This window comes from Bos indicus, chromosome 11 (genome assembly GCF_029378745.1).
Source record: "Bos indicus isolate NIAB-ARS_2022 breed Sahiwal x Tharparkar chromosome 11, NIAB-ARS_B.indTharparkar_mat_pri_1.0, whole genome shotgun sequence".
NCBI lineage: Eukaryota > Metazoa > Chordata > Mammalia > Artiodactyla > Bovidae > Bos > Bos indicus.
This window is the reverse complement of record NC_091770.1, coordinates 93,285,468-93,307,772: the sequence shown is the minus strand read 5'-3', so window position 1 is coordinate 93,307,772 and position 22,305 is coordinate 93,285,468. Positions and strand designations below refer to the sequence as shown.

The 22,305-nt window shown below is 40.0% G+C and overlaps 3 protein-coding genes across 3 annotated transcripts; 2 read left to right on the top strand and 1 right to left on the bottom strand.

Moving 5' to 3' along the window:
• The first annotated feature begins 1,326 nt into the window (after positions 1-1,326).
• On the top strand, positions 1,327-2,733 carry LOC109565630 (olfactory receptor 1N2). The gene has a single exon (XM_019969533.2). The coding sequence runs from the start codon at positions 1,453-1,455 to the stop codon at positions 2,404-2,406; it is 954 nt and encodes a 317-aa protein (XP_019825092.2). The 5' UTR covers positions 1,327-1,452; the 3' UTR covers positions 2,407-2,733.
• Positions 2,734-8,541: 5,808 nt separating this feature from the next.
• Positions 8,542-9,511, bottom strand: LOC109565628 (olfactory receptor 1J2-like). The gene has a single exon (XM_019969532.2). It carries the CDS (start codon positions 9,481-9,483, stop codon positions 8,542-8,544), a length of 942 nt encoding a protein of 313 aa, XP_019825091.2. The 5' UTR covers positions 9,484-9,511.
• An 11,630-nt stretch (positions 9,512-21,141) lies between these two features.
• LOC109565627 (olfactory receptor 1J1-like) lies at positions 21,142-22,305 on the top strand. The gene has a single exon (XM_019969531.2). It carries the CDS (start codon positions 21,277-21,279, stop codon positions 22,285-22,287), a length of 1,011 nt encoding a protein of 336 aa, XP_019825090.2. The 5' UTR covers positions 21,142-21,276; the 3' UTR covers positions 22,288-22,305.

Genomic DNA, 22,305 nt, shown 5'->3' with positions numbered 1-22,305 from the left:
GGCTCCTGTCTTGCCAGGTCTGAAAAATGCATTATACACTCCAGGTATTCCTGGTGACCCCTGGACTCAATAGACCCCAGATTTACAAGGTCAGAAAGGTCTCAAGGAGTTCCTTATTGTGAACTTCCCACCCACAAGAGGGAACTGGAGAATCTGAAAATGATTGAAACCAACCTATGCTCTGATAGGTGAGAGAATCTGGAAGGGTAGGGGACAAACACACACACTTGTACAAACACCTCCCTTTCCAGCCCAAGTACCAGGCAAAAGTTTCTAGGGTAGCCGATCTAAATGTCTGCCTAGGATTAGAAGCCTCTTTATAAACCAAGAACAAATGGAGTACTAATACAGTGACAAAATCTAATAAGGTTAGGGAGGACATGAAATGACATCTTATACAAGCTTTCTCTAAATCCTAGGAGAACTGAAGATCAGAGTGGCCATTTTTAAGCCCAGAGAACCAGACACTGATTCCTTCTACCTTCCCTTTGCTGAAAAGAAACATCCGAGATTTAGAGTACAAGTGTCAATGGAAGGCACAGACACTGGAGCCAGACACACCTGCTGTTGAATCACATTCATTAGCTTTCTGATCTTGAGTACATCAAATATTTCTAAGACTCAATTGCACCATTTGCAGAATTGTGGAGGAGAATAATACCTACCAGACTTGAAAGAACAAAACAGTGCCATCAAGTTGGCTGGAACATAGCAAGCATCTACAAACAGCTACTGATCATGTTCATGTCCAAGAGGCTAGGGGGAGAGAAATATCAGTTATCAAATGTCTAGATGTGCAATAGGGGAAGAGTTCAGGGAAAAAGGAGAGAGAGTGATGAGGGTCAAGGGTTGGCAGCCCTGTCCTGTTTGTCTACTGTGGATACAGAGAATGGAACATCACAGACGCTCCCTGGCCTCGGCCCATATATCTGTGCTTCCAGTAAGGTAAGAGTACAGGGAGTGGAGCTAAATAGGTGAGGTCAAGTTCTAGGGATTGAGGAGGCAAGTAGAAATAGATTATCTTGTCTATGGTGTATGTCAAGGGGTGGGTGTTGGGGGAGGGGCAGCAAGGAAGATCATGCATTTCCTTTTTACTTGGTGAGCAAAAGTGACTTTTCCAATCTTGCCTTTAAGGATATGCTCAATTCTTATCTCCTCCAATTTCCAACATGGACTTCTCTGGTCAAACTGATCACTTTCCTAAGGACCCTATTATATACAGCTATGAAGGCATGGTTCAGTTTGCATGGGTATTGGTTTGCCTGTTCTCTAAAGTCCCATGTGTGTTTTCTCTCACATCATAATGGCATCCAGAGATTCTCATGGGCAAGGACCACTTCTTTTTTTCCTGGAACAGTTTGGGCTACACAGATATTATCTGTGAATTGATCTAATACTTAAATATTGACACGTGGAAGGGTTTTATCTGCACAGATAGCAAAACTACAAAGGATGGGAAAACCAAGCAGAGTGAACCAAACCACCCTTTCAGACTTCCTCCTTCTAGGGATCTCTGAGCGGCCAGAGGAGCAAACTCTCCTGTTCGTCATCTTCCTGGGCATGTACCTGGTCACTATGATGGGAAACCTGCTCATCATCCTGGCCATCACCTCTGACCCTCACCTCCATACTCCCATGTACTTCTTTCTGGCCAACCTATCAATAACAGACGCCTGCTTCACTTCTGCCTCCATCCCCAAAATGCTGGTCAACATGCATACTCAGAGTCAGAGCATCTCCTATTCTGGGTGCTTTGCACAGCTGTATTTTCTCCTCGTGTTTGGTGGCCTTGACAACTTACTTCTGGCAGTGATGGCATATGACCGCTATGTGGCCATCTGTCAGCCACTTCATTACAGCACAGCTATGAGTCCCCAGCTCTGTGCACTAATGTTGAGCATATGCTGGGCGCTAACCAACTGTCCTGCACTGACACACACACTATTGCTGACCCGTGTGGCCTTCTGTGCCCACAAGGCCATTCCCCACTTCTACTGTGATCCCAGTGCTCTCCTGAAGCTTGCCTGCTCAGATACCCGCATTAACGAGCTGATGATCATCACCATGGGCCTCATGTTCCTCACTGCTCCCCTCCTGCTGATTGTCCTCTCCTATGTCCGCATTTCCTGGGCTGTGTTTGGCATCTCATCTCCTGGAGGGCGGTGGAAGGCCTTCTCGATGTGCAGTTCTCACCTCACAGTGGTCCTGCTCTTCTATGGGTCTCTTATGGGTGTGTATTTACTTCCTCCATCAACTCACTCTGCGGAGAGGGAGAGCAAGGCTGCCATTCTCTATATGGTGATTATTCCCATGCTGAACCCTTTCATATACAGCTTGAGGAATAAAGATATGAATGAGGCTTTGAGTAAACTCTTCGGCAGTGGGAAAACCATCTTTTTATCATGACAGTGATGGCCAATCCTGGTATCTGAATTAGCCCCTGCTCTCCATCACTTCATGGGAAATATATGGGGAAACAGTGGAAACAGTGTCAAACTTTATTTTTGGGGGCTCCAAAATCACTGCAGATGGTGACTGCAGCCATGAAATTAAAAGTTGCTTACTCCTTGGAAGGAAAATTATGACCAACCTAGATAGCATATTCAAAAGCAGAGACATTACTTTGCCAACAAAGGTCCGTCTAGTCAAGGCTATGGTTTTTCCTGTGTTCATGTATGGATGTGAGAGTTGGACTGTGAAGAAGGCTGAGCACCGAAGAATTGATGCTTTTGAACTGTGGTGTTGCAGAAGACTCTTGAGAGTCCCTTGGACTGCAAGGAGATCCAACCAGTCCATCCTAAAGGAGATCAGCCCTGGGATTTCCTTGGAAGGAATGATGCTAAAGCTGAAACTCCAGTACTTTGGCCACCTCATGCGAAGAGTTGACTCATTGGAAAAGACTCTGATGCTGGGAGGGATTGGGGGCAGGAGGAGAAGGGGATGAGGTGGTTGGATGGCATCACTGACTCGATGGACGTGAGTCTGAGTGAACTCTGGGAGTTGGTGATGGACAGGGAGGCCTGGCGTGCTGCGATTCATGGGGTCGCAAAGAGTTGGACACGACTGAGCGACTGAACTGAACTGAACTCCATCATTTGAATGACTCCACTAGTTTCAGACTGACTTAAGGGAAAGTTATCAAGACATTAAAAAATTAGGTGTTTAACAAAGAAGGCATTTCCATTCTTTCATTGGGCCCTTGGCAACCACCCTTCTATTCTCTGCTTCTATGATTTGACCGTGTTAGATTCCACAAGGAAGTGAAATCATACAGTATTTGTATTTCTGTGTCTGACTTATTTCACCTAGCATAATGTACAAGGTTCCAGTTATGCAAGATGAGTGAGTTTTTTGAGATCAAATATTCGGCAAGATGACTATAGTGAATGACACTGTATTGTGCGCTTGTCATGTACTATGAAGGTGGCTCTTGAATTAAGTCTTCTCACCAAACATACAAAAATAAAATGGCCATTATATGGAGGTGATAAATACATTAATTAACTTGACTATGGTGACGATTTCCAACATATACCTACCAAAATATCAAGCTGTACATTTTAAATACATACAATGTTTATATGTCAAATATACCTCAATAAAGCTGTTTAAAAAAGAACTAATAGTTTCTCAGGAAATAAGACTAGAAACTTAAGTTCTACTAGTGATGTTAATTGCTCATTTTAATACACAAGAGCTATCATTAATAATAACTAGAATTCACTATTTATGTAAAGAATCACTAGGACGAGAGAATAACTAGAAACAAATGCAATTCAATCCATCATATATTTTCTGAGTATTTATTCCAGCTTACTGCTTCTCCTAGTTAAGTCACAGCTTGGGAAGTGAAGAGGGATTTTTCTCCTAAGTGGAAATTCTTTTTTGATTTGCTGCTTTTAAAATTAAATCTGCTTTATGATGGAAATCCAAATATAGTAACATAGACATGAAAACAAAGGATACAAAGTACTTCACACTTCTGTTATTCATTTTTTATCCTTCTAAAATGGTTTTTATTCATAACATTTTATGTTTACATAAATGGGACTTATTTTACATGGTATTTTATAGCTTTCCTTTTCTATAATAATTTAGTTTTATTGTATTGTAATATCTACATTTCTGCCTCTATACATATCAATACATAGAATGTACACAGCATCAATACATCAATCCACTTAAAATTTTTAAGTTTTAGTTGATCTCTTATTGAATTAACACAATGATTCATTGTGAAACTTTATTAACAATTATATTACACTTGAAATGTCTTGTGTCAGTTGTCTGATCAAGGTTACTTTCATATCTCCAAAGCATCTATTTTAAAGAGCTCCATTGTCTTAGTTCCCCAGTGCCTGTGGCTTGCTCATTTGAAAAGAGAAGCATGAACTTTGAAAATACCCATATAAGAAACGAATCGCCAGTCCAGGTTCAATGCAGGATACAGGAAGCTTGGGGCTGGTGCACTGGGGTGACCCAGAGGGATGGTATGGGGAGGGAGGTGGGAGGGGGGTTCAGGATTGGGAACACGTGTACACCCGTGGCGGATTCATGTTGATGTATGGCAAAACCAATACAATATTGTAAAGTAATTAGCCTCTAATTAAAATAAATAAATTTAAATTAAAAAAAAGAAAATATCCATAAAAATACATGAAGAATGGAAGTCTAGGTTGAACTCCCTGGAAAGAGAGACAACAAAGCCAGATTGTCTTCATTCACCTAAAAGTGAAAGTGAAGTCGCTCAGTCGTGTCCGACTCCGTGACCCCGTGGACTGTAGCCCACCAGGCTCCTCCGTCCATGGGATTCTCCAGGCAAGAATACTGGAGTGGGGTGCCATTTCCTTCTCCAGGGGATCTTCCTGACCCAGGGATTGAATCCAGGTCTCCCGCATTGCAGGCAGACACTTTAACCTCTGAGCCACCAGGGAAGCCCCATTCACCTAAGGGATTACCTAAATCAGAGCTTAAAGAATGAAATATCAAAATATACTAATGTGTATCAAATATTAAGCTTCTACCAAAATTTCTGACTTCCATCTTCATACCTCAGACTAGAGTTGGGGACATCACCTTAGCCTTAAATGTCACTCCAGATGCTGGTTACATACTAATTAGTCTTATATTTATGTACAAAATTGGATAAACATATTGCATTTTACATAGGGCAGACACATACACACAAAGAGAACAGGAAAAGATGGGTATTACAGGTATTACAATGCCTGTAATATTGGATTCAAGATAAGTCCTATCCTTTGTGCTGTGCCTATTATACAGAGTGAAGTAAGCCAGAAGGAAAAACACCGATACAGTATACCAACGCATATATATGGAATTTAGAAAGATGGTAATAATAACCCTGTGTACGAGACAGCAAAAGAGACACTGATGTATAGAACAGTCTTATGGACTCTGTGGGAGAGGGAGAGGGTTGGAAGATTTGGGATAATGGCCTTGAAACATGTAAAATATCATGTATGAAACGAGATGCCAGTCCAGGTTTGATGCACAATACTGGATGCTTGGGGCTAGTGCACTGGGACGACCCAGAGGGATGGTATGGAGAGGGAGGAGGGTTCAGGATGGGGAACACATGTATACCTGTGGTGGATTCATTTTGATATTTGGCAAAACTAATACAATTATGTAAAGTTTAAAAATAAAATAAAATTTAAAAAAATATATTAAAAAAATAAATAAAAAGAAGGAAAAAAAAAAAAGAAACATGGCAAGGTAGATGAGGGCTTTTAAACATGAATAGCATCATACAACAAAACATTTTTAGTGTCCTGTCAAGAACTCAAATGGGACTTCCCTGGTGGTCCAGTGGATAAGAATCTGCCTGCCAATACAGGGGACACTGGTTTGATCCCTAGTCTGGGAAGATTCCACCTGCCCTGGAGCAACTAAGCTCCTGAGCCACTTAGCACCTGAGCCACGACTGCTGAAGCCCATGTGCGTAGAGCCTGTACTTTGCAACAAGAGAAGTTACCGCAATGGGAAACCTGCACACCACAACTACAGCATAGACCCTGATTGCTGCAACTAGAGAAAGCCCATGCAAAGCGATGAAGACCCAGCATAGCCAAAAATAATTAATTATTAAAAAAGAACTCAAAGGTCCCTTTGTGGAGGTACAGATGCTCTGAAATCAACTAATTCTTTATAACAGATGTACGGTTTTTGGCAGCATACGTGAAATAGCTGTTAGTTTAAAATATTAAAATGGGGTAGAGGAGGGAAGGCATACATGTATAATTATGGCTGATTAGCATTGTTGTACAGCAGAAACCAACACAACCTTGTAAAGCAGTGTTCCTCCAAATGAAAAATGAATTAAAAAATAAAATATTAAAATGTTTTTGAGTGACATTAGCAAAGTTGCAAGTCACACTGAAATTCCACGTAGCTTAATGTAAACAAGAAGCTACCAATGAACACAGGATGCAATTTTTTTCAAAGCTTTGGGTTTTTTTCATTGAATATACAGTCAGCAGTGTCTGATATGTCTGTAGTGAGTGTGAAAGAGAGAAGAGAATCTGATAGCTCAGGAAAGATCCTCTTCTATTAGAAATTGAAAAAAGGAATTTACTCTAGCTAGAATTAATCTGAAAATATCACCATGAACCACTGATTCCTCTATTCCCCAAAAAATCCAAGTGTTCTCTTGTTTCACTCTACCCAAATAAAATTAAATAAAATTAAATAAAAAAAAAAAAAGAATTCTTGGAAGATGTTATAAACCTGCATCCCACACTTTCATAGTTTAGTTTTTCACTGATCTTCAAATCATTGTTCACAAATCTGCAGTGTCCACATCGTGTGGGGGCTTGTTAGAAATGCAAATTCTTGGATTTCGTCCCACAACTACATAATTGAAATTCATGGAGATAGATTCAAGAATCTCTGTTTTAACAAGCTTTTCAGGAACTCTTAGGCATGTTAAAGTTTGAAAAGCCTTGCTTTCATTCTTTATTTGGGAAAGCAAGAAGTCCAGGAAGGATAGAGAGTGCTGAATCTGCAGTGATATTAACAAAAGTCAATGATGTTTTCAGAGATTATGCACTGGGATAATCTAGTGCATTTCAGTATACATACAAAGGAGGCCAGCACTAAGTGTGCTTTCATTGCTGATTGTGTTTGGGGGCTAATCAATGTCAACCACACTGTGCTGGCAAAGGGGAACTTCCTGGCCAGTCTGGATCTCCTCCAGGTTCCCCTATCATCAGAGTTATTTTTGTAACATTTTATACCACAGGCAGAAAGTTATGCATTTCCTTTTATTTAAGTGACAGTTTGGGTTCTATGATTTAATAGACCCATAAAGACAAAAAGAAAATCCTGCATTGTCTGCATAAGAGTGTAGTGTAATAATATAGGTAATTCTTTAGATTCTTGGGGTGTGAAATCCTGAAACTATGGGCTTAAAATATATCGGTTTCCAAAATTCTCCTCAAATAAAAGATAACTAAATGACCTGTATATTTTTGTATTGTTAATGCCCCCAAGTTGTAGAAATAAGTAATAAAATTAATATAGCATTTTCTGATCAAAAGTTGTTTCCAAAGGAGAGTACTGGGTTTTTAAAAAATTTTTTATTGAAGTATAGTTGATTTACAATGTCACGTTAATCCCTGCTGTACAGCAAAGTAATTCAGTTATGCATAGATACACATTTAAAAAAATATTCTTTACTATATGGTTTATCATAGGGTACTGAACATAGTTCTCTGTGCTATATAATAGGACATGGCTGTTTATCCATTCTATACATAGTAGTTTACATCTGCTAACCCTCTGGTCCATCTCTCCCCCCATTTCTCTTCTCCTTGGCAACCAAAAGTCTGTTCTCTATGTCCGCGAGTCTGTTTCTGTTTCATAAATAAGTTCATTTGTGTTATATTTTAGATTCCATGTATAAAAGGTAGCATATGTATTTGTCTTTCTCTTTCTGAGTTACTTCATGTAAGTACAATTGATAATCTCTAGGCCCATCCATGTTGCTGTTACTGGTGTTATTTCATTCTTTTTATGGCTGAGTAGTACTCCAATGTATATATATATATATATATATATATATATATATATATATACCATATCTTCTTTATCCCTTCATCTAAACATTGCTGGACATTTAGGTTGTTTCTATGTCTTGGCTATTGTGAATAGTGTTGCTATGAACATGACAGGGGTGCATATATCTTTTTGAATTACAGTTTTGTTTGGATATATGCCCAGGAGTGGGATTGCTAAATCATATGGAAATTCTGGGAAACCTCCATCCTGTTTTCCATACTTACTGAACCAACTTACATTTCTACCAACAGTGCAGAGGTTTCCTTTTTCTCCACACCAGGAGAGTACTGCTAATAAGGGAATGAAATTCTGGTCAATGAACATTTGTCAAGTAAATACAACATGCCATCATTTTTCTTAGGGTTTGGCGACATTAAAGCTTTGAGTTATATTCAAATGGAAAAATCCAATACAAGAGATGAATCAAAATGAGGTTCTGATTTAAATAAAAGTTGGGTGTCACTGTAAGAAAAACATTGCTCTACTGCAGAGTTTGCCCAGGGCCCCTTTTATGTCCTTGTTCCTAAGGCTGTAGATAAAGGGGTTCAACATGGGTGTGACCACCGTGTACATGAGAGCCACAATGATGTCCTTGTCAATGAAATCACTCAGTGTTGGGAAGAGGTACTGCCCAAATATTGACCCATAGTACAGAGTCACTACAGAGAGATGGGCGCCACACGTGGACAATGCTTTGCAGATCCCCTTGGTTGAAGGGACCCTTAGGATGGTGGCCCCGATGTACCCATAAGATACCAGGATACATGTGAATGGCAGAGTAATGACCACCACGCCTACTGTGAACATGACCAACTCATTGAGGAAGATGTCTGAGCAGGACAATTTGAGCAGAGTACCAAGGTCACAGAAGAAATGGGGGATGGTGTTGTCAGCACAGAAGGATAATTGGGTCAGGAGGAGAGTGTGAGAAAGGGAGCTGGCACCAGACAGGATCCAGGATCCGGCCACTAGGAAGGCACACAGCTCCTGCCTCATGATGGTGGTGTAGTGAAGGGGGCGACATACAGCAACATAGCGGTCATACGCCATGGAGGTAATAAGGAAGCTGTCCAGATCAGTAAAAAATATGAAAAAATACATTTGTGCTATGCACCCTGCATAGGGCATGGATTGATCCTGGGTTTGCATGCTCATTAGCATGTTAGGGACAGTGACAGATGAGAAGGAGACGTCAGTGAGGGCCAAGTGACTGAGGAAGAAGTACATGGGGGTGTGCAGGCGAGGGTCCAGCCTGATGAGCAGGAGGATGAGCAGGTTGCCCAGCACCGTGGTCAGGTACATGCCCAGGAACAGGGCGAAGAACACGCCCTGCTGCTCTGGCTGGATGGGGAGCCCCAGGAGGAGGAACTCGGACGCACTGCTCTGGTTCTCCCTCCTCATGCTCCTCTCCTGTCTGCTGCAGATGAAGAATGGTTGAGAATATGAAGGTCTCTGAAATAATTTTATCAGTCATGTAAAAAATATATATCTGATTTTGGGAAGTAGGAAACAACATATTTCTTATATACTCCTTATACGTTGACACATAAGGGAATTAGAAAAAATTACCGACGAGGGACGTTAAAGAGAGCCATCTTTTCTTGATTCACTAGCAAAATAGCATTCATGTATCTGTGTCGCTGAGGGTGAGTACATGATGACACAGCCATTTTACTGCCCCATGAGTGCTCTGTGGTGAGGATCATCAACCATTGCACAGCAACCTTTAGAAGAATTGACTTCAACAATCACTGTTAAATTTTGTATGGGAGTTATCTTTTTCATATGAAAGGATAAAAAAAGTATTGTATTTGCTAAAGAGCACTCATCATATACACATATTTTGTATTTTTTTCAATTCAGAGAGCGTCCTTAAGAAACTCTGGATTATGTTAATCCATTCTCCCTCCTGCAGCCAAAGAGAGATTCTTTTAAAAACCTATATTCCTTTTTTGAAAACCTAGATGACTTCCCCTGTTTAAAAATTCTCAAAGGATTCCCATGGATCTTATGATGAAGTGAAACAACCTTAATATGGTTTAGAGACCCTAAGAAATCTATGTGTGTCTCCTACATTTCCAATCTCTTCTTCCTCATCCCCATCATCCTCAACCTTGCTGACATCTCTGTTCCATGTTTCCTGGAAAGACAGATTTCCATTTGATGTCATTTAGACTCCCTCCTCTTTGGTGCTTGTACATTCTCTGGGATCCTATGTTATGTTAAGAAATCAAAGACCAATCGGACTCCCAGCAAATATTTAATGCAAATTTATTTACGGTTTATTTTCTAGACAGAAGGCTAAGGGATGATGTAGCATCATATATACAAAGTGTACAAAGTACAGTCCATGGAATTCTCCAGGCCAGAAAACTGGAGTGGGTAGCCTTTCCCTTCTCCAGGGGATCTTCCCAACCCAGGGATCAAACCCAGGTCCCCCGCATTGCAGGCAGACAAGGGAAGGCCAAAAATACTGGAGTGGGTAGCCTATCCCTTCTCCAGAAGATCTTCCCAACCCAGGAATTGAACGGGGTCTCCTGGATTGCAGGTGGATTCTTTACCAACTGAGCTATAAGGGAAGCCCTATATATACAAAGTATATCATTTTTAATACATTCCCTTTCCTCTCTATGCAACATAATAACATCTCATTAAAAAATAAGGACTATTATCAAAAGATGCCAAAATAAGTGAAATATTAGCTGTATCCCAAACTTTCATCTCCTTATTAGATGGTCCTGTCTTTTAATACACTTTCTAGTTGGTGATTGTAAGCAGAAATAGTAACCTGCAAAGATGTCCATGTTCTAGTACCCAGAACCTGTGTCTATGGCAAGAGAGGAATTAAGCTACAGGTGGAATTGAGGCTGCTAATCATCTGATTTAATACAAGATTACCCTGGATTATCTTGTGGGCCCACAGGTGTCTTTAAATGTAGAAGTGGCAAGCTGAAGTTTGTCAGAGATTTTAAGACATTATGCTCCTGGCATAGAAGATGGAGGAAGGGCTACAAGCAATGAATGCAAGTGTCTTCTGGGAGCTGGAAAAGGCATGGAGACAATTCTCCTTTAGAGTCTTCAGGAGAAATGCCAACAAGTCAAAGACCTTCAGAGCTGTAAGACAATAAATATGTGGGCTTTTTAAGTTACTAAATTTGTGGCAATTTCTTTGAGTGGAAATAAGAAACAGTTATACCAATAATGGGAGGATTTCAAACATACTCAAATACTTTGGTTATTTGGGTACCAAAGTGAAACAAAATCCCTGGGTCCTTCCCTAACTTTCACCTTGTATACCACAAAAAACAATAGCTTCACAGAACAAACTCCTACCTAGTATGTAAGGACATGAGGTTACTATCTCATTGGAAGCATTTGCCATTGGTCACAATGGCGACTCAGAAACATCCGTTCTCCTGCATTCAGCAACTGGACTCTGTCAGGACCCAAAGCAAGTAGAATTCCTCCTGAAAGACTCTGCTTCTCTGAATCTCTGTTTTATCTCTTGATTCACTTTTCTCCTTTTGCTTTTTTCTCTCTTCCTGTTCCCACCTTCACTTTATTTTTCTTTCATTTTCTCCTACTTTCTCTCTCAGTTCTTACTCTCTCTGCCTCTGCATCTTCATTCTTTGACACTCCAAGTCTCTATTCCTTCTCCATACTCTCTCTTATTTTCTCTTTCCCTTTTCCATGCCCAAATCAGCTTTCTGATTTCTCCTCATCCATACCCATATTTTAACTTACGTATTGCATAGAAAAAAAAATATCCATTCTGTCCCCAGTACTGACCTTAAGTGCATTTATGACCCAGTGTGAGGTGGATAAATATGTCCTGAGATTGTCTTTAGGGGACCTGAATATCAGCTTCCAAAGCCATCAACATTTCTTGAGCATCAAAAACAAAAGCTATAAGCTCAGACTCTCACTCCTGTCTACCAGCCCCACATTTATGAACTGAGAAGTATAACTAGCCAAGGAAGGAACCCTAGGGGATGGGGAAATGAACTTGTAGTTTACAGTTTAAAGATGTCCGTCAGACTTGGGTTAATTGCCCAATTTCCCCCTTGGTTCCTCTAGGAAATCTGTCCCATGGGAAGGATGTTTGTGTTGGAATCTTATAGAATGAACCAATGGAGGAAGAATCTCAGGCACCCTCAGTCTTCTTTCTGTTTCAGCTTCTGTTTCCCAGCTTTATTCACATTTTGGTGTAAGATAAACTCCAGAGAGTTATTTTTAAAAAAATTACTGGTTCCAGTGAGGTCCAGGTAGCCAAATGACCAAGTGGTGTCTGAGAACTTAGAACTCTATCCCACTCAAAAGGCTTTTATTGGGCTATACCCACCAGGTAACCCAAAGGAAATGATTTTGTGTTTAATCTCTCTAGTGGTCATCATGCAATGCAAACTGGCAAGAGGCAGTTTTTTCTTTAGAGGTTTTGTTGCTTTCTTGACAAACTTAGGTTTGGTTACATCAAATAAAAACAATTCTCAAGGAAGGAAAAAAAGAAGGGAAGAAAGAAGGAAGGAGGGGAAGAAGGAAAGAAAATAGATGAAACATAACCCGCAACAGAAACAAACTTGGAAATGGGAAAGGATGTTGACACACACGACCCAGAAAAGTTGACTCAAAATTTAACAGCTTAAGATTCTTTGAAATTGACTTTTTGAAGAAGATGATCATTTGTTGTGCCACTAGCGATCGTTAGGAGTGAGGTACGCAGGACAAAGTGGTGTTTACAGCTTGAGATGATCTTTGACGGTCTTTTATTCAACCTGCATTTCTCTTCTTTTTTTTTTTTTAATTTAATTTTATTTTTAAACTTTACATAATTGTATTAGTTTACTTATTTAATTTTGGCTCTTCTGGGCCCTCACTGCTGCATATGGGCTTTCTCTAGTTGTGGTGAGCAAGGGCTACTCTCTTGTTGCAGTGCTTGGGCTTCTCATTGCAGCGGCTTCTCTTGTTGCAGAGCACGGGCTCTAAAGCACTTGGGCTTCAGTAGTTGTGACTCTCAGACTTAATGGCCCCGTGGCATGTTAAGTCTTTCTGGACCAGGGATTGAACCTGTGTCCCCTGTATTGGCAGGTAGATTCTTAACCACTGGACCACCAGGGAAGTCCCTCTCCGCTTCTTAAAGTTTCTCAACCCATGGATTTTTCTTCCTGGACTCTCCCTTTCCCATGTTCACAAAACTAACACTTTCAATACTTATAAAGGAAAGGCAGGGTTATATAAATATTATGGCCAGAAGTATTTTTAAAATACATTTATGTCTCTGCTCTCAACAACAAAATACTTTATTTAACATTTTGGAGCACATGATTCTAGTTTTAAGAAAATAATACTCTGCATCTTTGCAAATAGTTGTAAATATGCCTATATACAAATTTTCTATTATGTTATTTCAAAAATGACATATAAGATTTTCATAAATATCAGTTTAACAGTTACATAATATTCCAATGGGAGTATACCACAGTGACTTTTACCCCTCACTTGTTGATAGAAACTAAGCTATAACTACTTATTATCTTTTAAAACTATACCACAATTCGACATTTTCCTAATTATAATCCTAAGGAAAGCTTTTTTCAGTACAGGGCAAAGAGTAGAAAAGTGCAAATAATTCAACATGACTTCCAAGGTTCTGCACCATTCATTCCTGCTAATTTCTCTTGCCACATCCTGAACTTCATCCCCTGATGAGGTGTACATTTCAGCCTTTCAATTTTCCTGAATAGTTTCCTGAATTTCTTGCCTTTTCTCTTTTCCATGCCTTTTCCTGTTCCTCTATTTTTCTCTCTCTGAAGTGCTCTGTCTTCACGCTTTCATGGCATCTTTTACTTGTTTTTTGTCTTAGGTCTCTGCTTATCTGTAACTTCCTAAAACCTACCTTACTTGACTCCTTGAATTTGGATTTGGCACCCTTCCTCTGTGCTCCCATAACTCTCATCACTTGCTTTTGTTACAACACTTGACACGCACTGTTTTGTCTCTCCTGCTCAGTAGATCGGGAGCTCTTCTAGAGAAAAGAAATGTGGTTTCAAATCTTTATTCAGAGTCCCTCACAAAACCCTTGACACATAGTAGTTACACGATATTTTTATCAATGAGTACACAAACACTGTTGGAAAATATTGAGTAAAATGCTATCTCCTCCACTTGATTCTGTATCTCTTCTCTTTTTTTTTTTTTTTTATTTTTGCCAGTCTGAATGGAGTAGATTTCTGACACTGATGGCTTCTCACACTAATACTTATGGCTAAAGAATATATTTTAAGCCCTAATTATGTGCCAACTACTGTTATTTGTCACAACTGACCACCCAAAAATCCCTGTATGGAGTCAATTATTTCTTTTTCTTTTTTTAATTTTTAATGTTTATTTTATTGTGATAAGAACAGTTAGCATGAGACTTATTCTCTTAATGTGTTTTAAAGTATACAGTGTAATATTGTTGTACAGATACAATATTTTATAGATCTCTACAACTTATTCATGTTGTTTAACTGAAATTTTATGTCTATTGATTTATGTCTCCTCATTTCACTTGAACCTCAGCCCCTGAGAACCATCATTCCATCTTGTTGCAGCTTCTCCTGTGAACTTGACTCTTCTAAAAGAGTCAAGAGTCTATAATTTATATCTTTTTTTAAATTTAAATTTATTCATTTTAATTGGAGGCTAATTACTTTACAATATTGTATTGGTTTTGCCATACATCAACATGAATCCGCCACGGGTGTACAATTATTTTTATAAGAAGGAAAAATTCTATTTCTGAGAAGAAGAAACGAATGATTCTTTGTTAAATGTCTTTATTCCCCAGAGACAAGTATTAATAGCAACTTTCCTCCCAGTGCCAGACTGAATGTGGAAGGAAGAAATTCACACTATTCAGAGCCCACTGTGAGAAGAGAGGCATCATGGTGCAATGGAACAGGGCTTTAGATGTGAAGTTAGCTTGTTTGTGTTTGAATCCTCATTTGATCATTTTCTTTTGAGCCACTGTCATTTCAATAAAGGGCTACCCATGTGGCTCAGTGGTAAAGAATCCGCCTGCCAATGCAGGAGACATAAGAGATGCGGGTTTGATCCCTGGGTCGGGAAGATCCCTTAGAGGAGGAAATGGAAACCCACTCCAGTATTCTTGTCTGGAAAATCTCATGGACAGAGAAGCCTGGTGGACTACAGCCCATGGGGCCACACAGAGTCAGAAATGACTGAGCGACCAAGAACGTATGCATTGCAATAAAATGGGAAAGCTACTATCTACCTCAAAAATGATTGAGAGGGTTAAATAAATTCCTAGATGCAAACATTCTTAAAATGAATCTGAAATAATGAGTCCTCATTTGTATTCCCAAAGGAATCGACTATCTGTAGTATCTGGAGAAGATACGTCTACTGGGAATGGTTAAGGAAAGTGCATTTATTACTCCCAAATTATTCCTTGCGAGAAATTGACACCCTTGTTCTCCTAGGTCCCAACCTAGCTGTTAAAAATGGATACCTTTGTCATTGCCTTGGATCTGGTGAAAAGAAGAGTGTACCTCCTCCCACTTCAAGACTGAGTGCGTGACTTTTTCCTTTCTCCAGATCAAAGTATTTTGGACAGAAAATTAAAAATTAGTTCATACCCTTGCATGCTGCATGCTAAGTCACTTTGGTCATGTCATACCTTTGAGCTCAGAGTATCTGAATTCATCACTCCTGAGTTAGGTAAGAGTGGTATTTATAGATTTCACTCAGTAGTGTGTGTGTGTGTGTGTGTGTGTGTGTGTGTGTGAATGAATGAATGGTCTGGTACAAAATCTGGAAGATGATTATACTGTGCTTAGCACTTTAATAATTTTGTTGTGTCATCTCAATAACTTAGTTAGGCATAACAACCATAATTCCTTGGCATTTATACCTTGCCCTTTAATAAATTGTTCTCTTTTTCACAATGGATATCTGGCATGCATGCAAGTTGAGAGCAAAACCTTCCAGGTTTAATAATAATAATATAATCAGTTGTTTTTTTTTTTTTTGCAAATAGTAGTAAACATGTGTGTGTGCTCAGTTACTCAGTCATGTCTGACTCTTTGTGACCCCATGGACTGTACCCCGCCAGACTCCTATGTCCATGGAATTTTCCAGGCAAGAATACTGAAGTGGGTTATCATTTCCTACTCCAAGGGATCTTCCCAACCCAGGAATCGAACCCAAGTGTCCTGTGTCTCCTGCACTGGCAGATGAATTCTTTACCACTGTGCCACCTGGGAAGCTTTCTATTATGTTCCTTCAAAAATCATATTATAAGTTTAATGAATTCATTTTATCAGCCACAGGATGTTACTTCCAATAGATGTTTACCATAATTGTCTTAACCTTTCACTTATTGATAGAAATTAGGTAGTCTATGAAAAATGCTGATCAGAATTTGATCTGCTTTTGTACTGGGACCCTGAGAAATTCATTTTATAAGCAGTTGTCTTTATAAATTCAGTAGCTGGTCTTCTAGTCTCTCTATTCACTTCTGATTATTTATGTAAGGACTGATGCAGTATATCCACTCAAAAGCTTTGGGGGAAATAACAGATCTCACATTTTTCTCTTTACTGAGGAATATGCATCCAGATGTCTCCTTTCTGTCAGTTGACTTTTCTGGAGTCATTGTAGCATGGTGACTGGGAACACGTGCTTGAAATCAGATAAATATGGAACCAAATGATCTGTCCATCATTTTCTTGCTGAATGATTTATGGCAAATTATTTACACTTGTAAGTCCAACTTTCCAACTGTTAAGTGAGAATGATGCCTTTTTGTGGTCCTTTTAGATATGATGCGATATAAAGTACATCACAGCAGCTGGTCCATGTTATTTACATAGATATGTGGCTATAAGATGATTATTTTTATAAATATAAGATCTATATTTATATAAGTATGTGGCTAAAAGATGATTGTTATTATAATTTTATTATCAGTATCGTTGACATGATCATCTAGGCACTTATCTTGAAACCACAAATCTTCTACTCATCCTCAAACTTCCTGATTTAATTCCCGGTATTCTTGAATATTCTTAGACAGCAAGTACTGTCTTATCTGAGGATATAGTTAATGAAGGCATGTAATACAGTGGGAAGAATATGATTTTTGAAGCCAGGTAGACGTGGGATCAAATCCCAGGGTCACCATATACTAGTGCTATAAGACTGGGCAAGTTTTATCACTGAGTCTCAATGCTCACCTCTCTAATGAGGATCTGAATACCTTTGTATTCAATGCTCACCTCTCTAATGAGGATCTGAATACCTATTTTGAAAAGTTTAGGGAAGAAGTAAAGAGTATTTGAAAATCACCTGGTGCAAATCAAGTGCCAGATCAGATTTTGTTAACAATCTGGCTATCTCTAGCCCTATGGTATACATTCAGCCAAACTGGAAAGACAGTAAACTGACCCTCAGTGTCTACAGCCTCTACTCTTATTCTTCCTACACTTCCCCACTTTATCCCTCCTCAGTTTGTCTGAAGAGGTCAGTGCCCTTGTTCAGCCACCCAAATCTGGCCCCCAAATATGAACAATTTCCAGTCATTCTGTCTCAATGAATCCCTATGGCTCTCTCTCCCAGGATTACTTATTTCTAAACCTAATCTATAATTGGAACCTTTAAGTTTTTATCTAACTGAAAGAATTTTAGGTACCAGCAGCCTGTGAAGGGTGGAATTCTGGGTAGAGATACAGAAGTTTCAATGTTGATCTGCAAATCACACTACACAGGCATAACTCTGCATGTTCCCCCAAGAAAAACTGTTCCCCAAAATCTGAATCTTGGGAATATTAGAAAGAGTACTGCACTGCTCATTTCCCACACTCCATGAAGATTTGGGGGTTGGGGTTGGGTCCGAGGTGCTAGAAATCTGGCCAGAAAAGCTTCTGCCTCTAGGACTAAGTAGCAAACTATATTTCATCTGTTTCTGGGAGACTTCAGTTCAGTTCAGTTCAGTCGCTCAGTTGTGTCCAACTCTTTGCAACCCCATGAATTGCAGCATGCCAGGCCTCCCTGTCCATCACCAACTCCCGGAGTTCACTCAAACTCATGTGCATCAAGTCAGTGATGCCATCCAGCCATCTCATCTTCTGTTGTCCCCTTCTCCTCCTGCCCCCAATCCCTCCCAGCATCAGAGTCTTTTCCAATGAGTCAACTCTTCGCATGAGGTGGCCAAAGTACTGGAGTTTCAGCTTCACCATCAGTCCCTCCAATGAACACCCAGGACTGGTCTCCTTTAGGATGGACTGGTTGGATCTCCTTGCAGTCCAAGGGACTCTCAAGAGTCTTCTCCAACACCACAGTTCAAAAGCATCAATTCTTCGGCACTCAGCCTTCTTCACAGTCCAACTCTCACATCCATACATGACCACTGGAAAAACCATAGCCTTGACTAGATGGACCTTTGTTGGCAAAGTAATGTCTCTGCTTTTAAATATGCTATCTAGGTAGGTCATAACTTTCTCTCCAAGGAGTAAGCATCTTTTCATTTCATGGCTGCAATCACCATCTGCAGTGATTTTGGAGCCCAAAAAAATAAAGTCTGACACTGTTTCCACTGTTTCCCCATCTATTTCCCATGAAGTGATGGGACCAGATGCCATAATCTTAGTTTTCTGAATGTTGAGCTTTAAGCCAACTTTTTCACTCTCCTCTTTCACTTTCATCAAGAGGATTTTTAGTTCCTTTTCATTTTCTGCCATAAGGGTGGTGTCATCTGCATATCTGAGGTTATTGATATTTCTCCCGGCAATCTTGATTCCAGCTTGTGCTTCTTCCAGCCTAGTGTTTCTCATGATGTACTGTGTATAAGTTAAATAAGCAGGGTGACAATATAGAGCCCTGACATACTCCTTTTCCTATTTGGAACCAGTCTGTTGTTCCATGTCCAGTTCTAACTGTTGCTTCCTGACCTGCATATAGGTTTCTCAAGAGACTTAAAGGTAAAGAATTCTTAGATATGGTAATCTGACATCTCATTCCCACATTATTGGGAAATCATTGGCTCCTTTGCTGTAATCATTGAAATCACATCATTTGACATGGATTTTCAGCTACTGGATTAGGTTGGTTTGTTAATACACTGTTCCTTCACTCAGCTGGTGGTGGGGAAGTGGTGGTACATGGTGTCCTTTGGAATCCAGTTGACAGAGCGATGATGAGGCCATGTCCTCATTATAAATGTGTCTTTGTTTCTAGACTCTCTGTTCCTCTCCACTGCCTTACTGATCTGTGCTTCTGAAGGTATATCATTTGTTGTAACTGGTATAGCTTTATAATAATGTTTGATAGGCTGTAGTGAATTTTTACCTTCTCTTTTTAAAATATTCATAGAAATTTGAATAAATACTGATTTGGGTAAGTAGATAAATATCTCATAGGGTATTTTAGAGACACTGGAAAAGACTAGAATTCCTTTTAAAAATTACATTTGGCTTTTAGAGTGTTATTTGATTGTCATACTGTATAGCAAATAAATAACATGGGGCCCCTGAATGATTAGGATTAAGCCTGGGTCTTGAACAAGACCTTATGTAAGTTTCTGGTTTTTTTCTTGTCCAACCTTTTAACAACCTGCTGGTTGTTCCCAAACCACTGTTTATTCTTCCCCCATCACAGCACGCTCCTCACCCAATTCCCCAACAGTGGCAGCCCTGTTGCTGATCTGTTTCCTCCTTCACACTAGTATTTTAAAATGTATTTATTATTTTTTAATTGGAGGATAGCTGCTTTACAGTGTTGTGCTAGTTTCTGCTCTACAACAACATGAATCACCTGTAAGTATACATATATCCCCTCCCTCCTGAGCCTCCTCCCACACCCCATTCCACCGCTCTATCACGGAGTACCAAGCTGAGCTCCCTGTGCTGTTTTGCACATGCTAATGTATATATGTCAGTGCTACTCTCAGTTTCATCCAACCCTCTCCTTCTCCTGCTGTGTTTACAAGTCTGTTCCCTATATCTGCACCTCACATTGGTCAGAATGGCCATCATCAAAAAATCTACAAACAATAAGTGCTGGAGACGATGTGGGGAAAAAGGGAACACTCCTGCACTGTTGGTGGGAATATGAATTGATCCAGCCACTATGGAAGACAGTATGGAGGTTCTTTAAGAAACTAGAAATAGAACTACCATATAACCTAGCAATCCCACTACTGGCATATATGCTGAGAAAGTCATAATTCAAAAAGACACATGCACTCCATTGTAAAGTAAAAAAAAAGAAAAAGAAAGAAAGAAAACTGGATATTCTAAATACATGGAAACTTTTAATTTGGATTAAATATTGTATCAAAAAAAAAAAAAGACACATGCACTCCAATGATCCTTGATGTAATTTTCTTAAAGAGGCTGCCATTAAATTTTAATTGGATGTGACATCTTGTATTTGATCAACAAACTTACAATGTGTATGCATTAATTGTCTTTGATAGATTCTGGGTCTACAACCAATGAACAAATTAGAAGTAATCATGGAGGGTGTACAAAAGAAGAGGATGCAGAATTAAACATATTATTACATACAAAATTATGAAGGGCAAAGAGATTTCTGATGTCAAATAATTTGTTTTGCTTCCAGAGAACAAATTCTGAAGTCAACATGCTGCTGCTGCTGCTGCTGCTAAGTCACTTCAGTCATGTCCGACTCTGTGCGACCCCATAGATGGCAGCCCACCAGGCTCCCCCATCCCTGGGATTCTCCAGGCAAGAACACTGGAGTGGGTTGCCATTTCCTTCTCCAGTGCATGAAAGTGAAAAGTGAAAGTGAAGTCGCTCAGTCGTGTCCGACTCCTAGTGACATGCTTGGGTCCAAATCCCAGTTTCCCTTCTTACCTCAGGGTCTGTGAGACTGTCTGCCTCAGGTACCCCATCTGGAAAGTGTAAATAATAATATTAATAGTGCCTACCTAGCTCCCATTCTGAAGAATATTACATCAGTTACTACACGGAAGCTATAAGAACAGTGAATAAGGATAGTATTTAACAAAAATTAACTGTAAATATTGTCGTTCGCAGAGTCTGGCACCAGATTGAGAAAGAAACCTACACTTTTGCTACATTTATCCAGCAAAATATGGTACAAATATAAGAAAATATCAATGAAGACCTTCCCTAAATCAAAAGAACATCTTTATCATGCTCTGCCACGATGATCACCTTAGTATCCCAAGACATTCACCTTTTCCCTTCAACTTTCCCTACTAATCCCCTCCAGCAGATGACCGTGGAGAACCAGAGCAGCGTGTCCGAGTTCCTCCTCCTGGGGATCCCCATCCAGCCAGAGCAGCAGGGCGTGTTCTTTGCCCTGTTCCTGTGCATGTACCTGACCACAGTGCTGGGCAACCTGCTCATTCTCCTGCTCATCAGGCTGGACTCTCGCCTCCACAACCCCATGTACTTCTTCCTCAGCCACTTGGCCCTCACTGATATTACTTTCTCATCTGTCACTGTCCCTAAGATGCTCGTGATCATGCAGACTAAGTGCAAATCCATCCCCTATGCAGGGTGCCTTTCACAGACATGTTTTTTCATACTCCTTGCTGATCTGGACAGCTTCCTGATCACTACAATGGCCTATGACAGGTATGTGGCCATCTGCCACCCTCTGCATTATACCACCATCATGAGCCAGAGTGTCTGTGTCACGCTGGTGCTTGGATCCTGGGTCATTGCTTGTGCTTGTGCTCTTTTGCACACCCTTCTCCTAGCCCGGCTGTCATTCTGTGCTGACAACACTATCCCCTTCTTCTTCTGTGATCTGGCTGCGCTACTCAAATTGTCCTGCTCAGACACTTCCCTCAACCAGTTGGTAATCTTCACTGCAGGGTTAACAGCCATTATGCTTCCATTTGTATGCATCCTGGTTTCTTATGGCCATATTGGGGCCACTATCCTCCGGGTACCCTCTGCCAAGGGCATCTGCAAAGCCTTGTCCACATGTGGCTCTCATCTCTCAGTAGTGACTCTCTACTATGGGGCAATTATTGGTGTATATTTTCTTCCATCATCAAACAGCACCAATGACAGTAACATAATTTCTTCACTCATGTACACAGTGGTCACTCCCATGTTGAACCCCTTTATTTATAGCCTGAGAAATAAAGACATGAAAGGGGCCTTGAGAAAACTCTTGAGCAAGAGAACATATTCTTCCAACTGATATTTACTCTTCCTTTAT

Coding starts and splice junctions, on each gene's coding strand:
- LOC109565628 (XM_019969532.2), bottom strand. CDS start 9,483: ATGAGGAGGGAGAACCAGAGCAGTGCGTCCGAGTTCCTCCTCCTGGGG.
- LOC109565627 (XM_019969531.2), top strand. CDS start 21,277: ATGATCACCTTAGTATCCCAAGACATTCACCTTTTCCCTTCAACTTTC.
- LOC109565630 (XM_019969533.2), top strand. CDS start 1,453: ATGGGAAAACCAAGCAGAGTGAACCAAACCACCCTTTCAGACTTCCTC.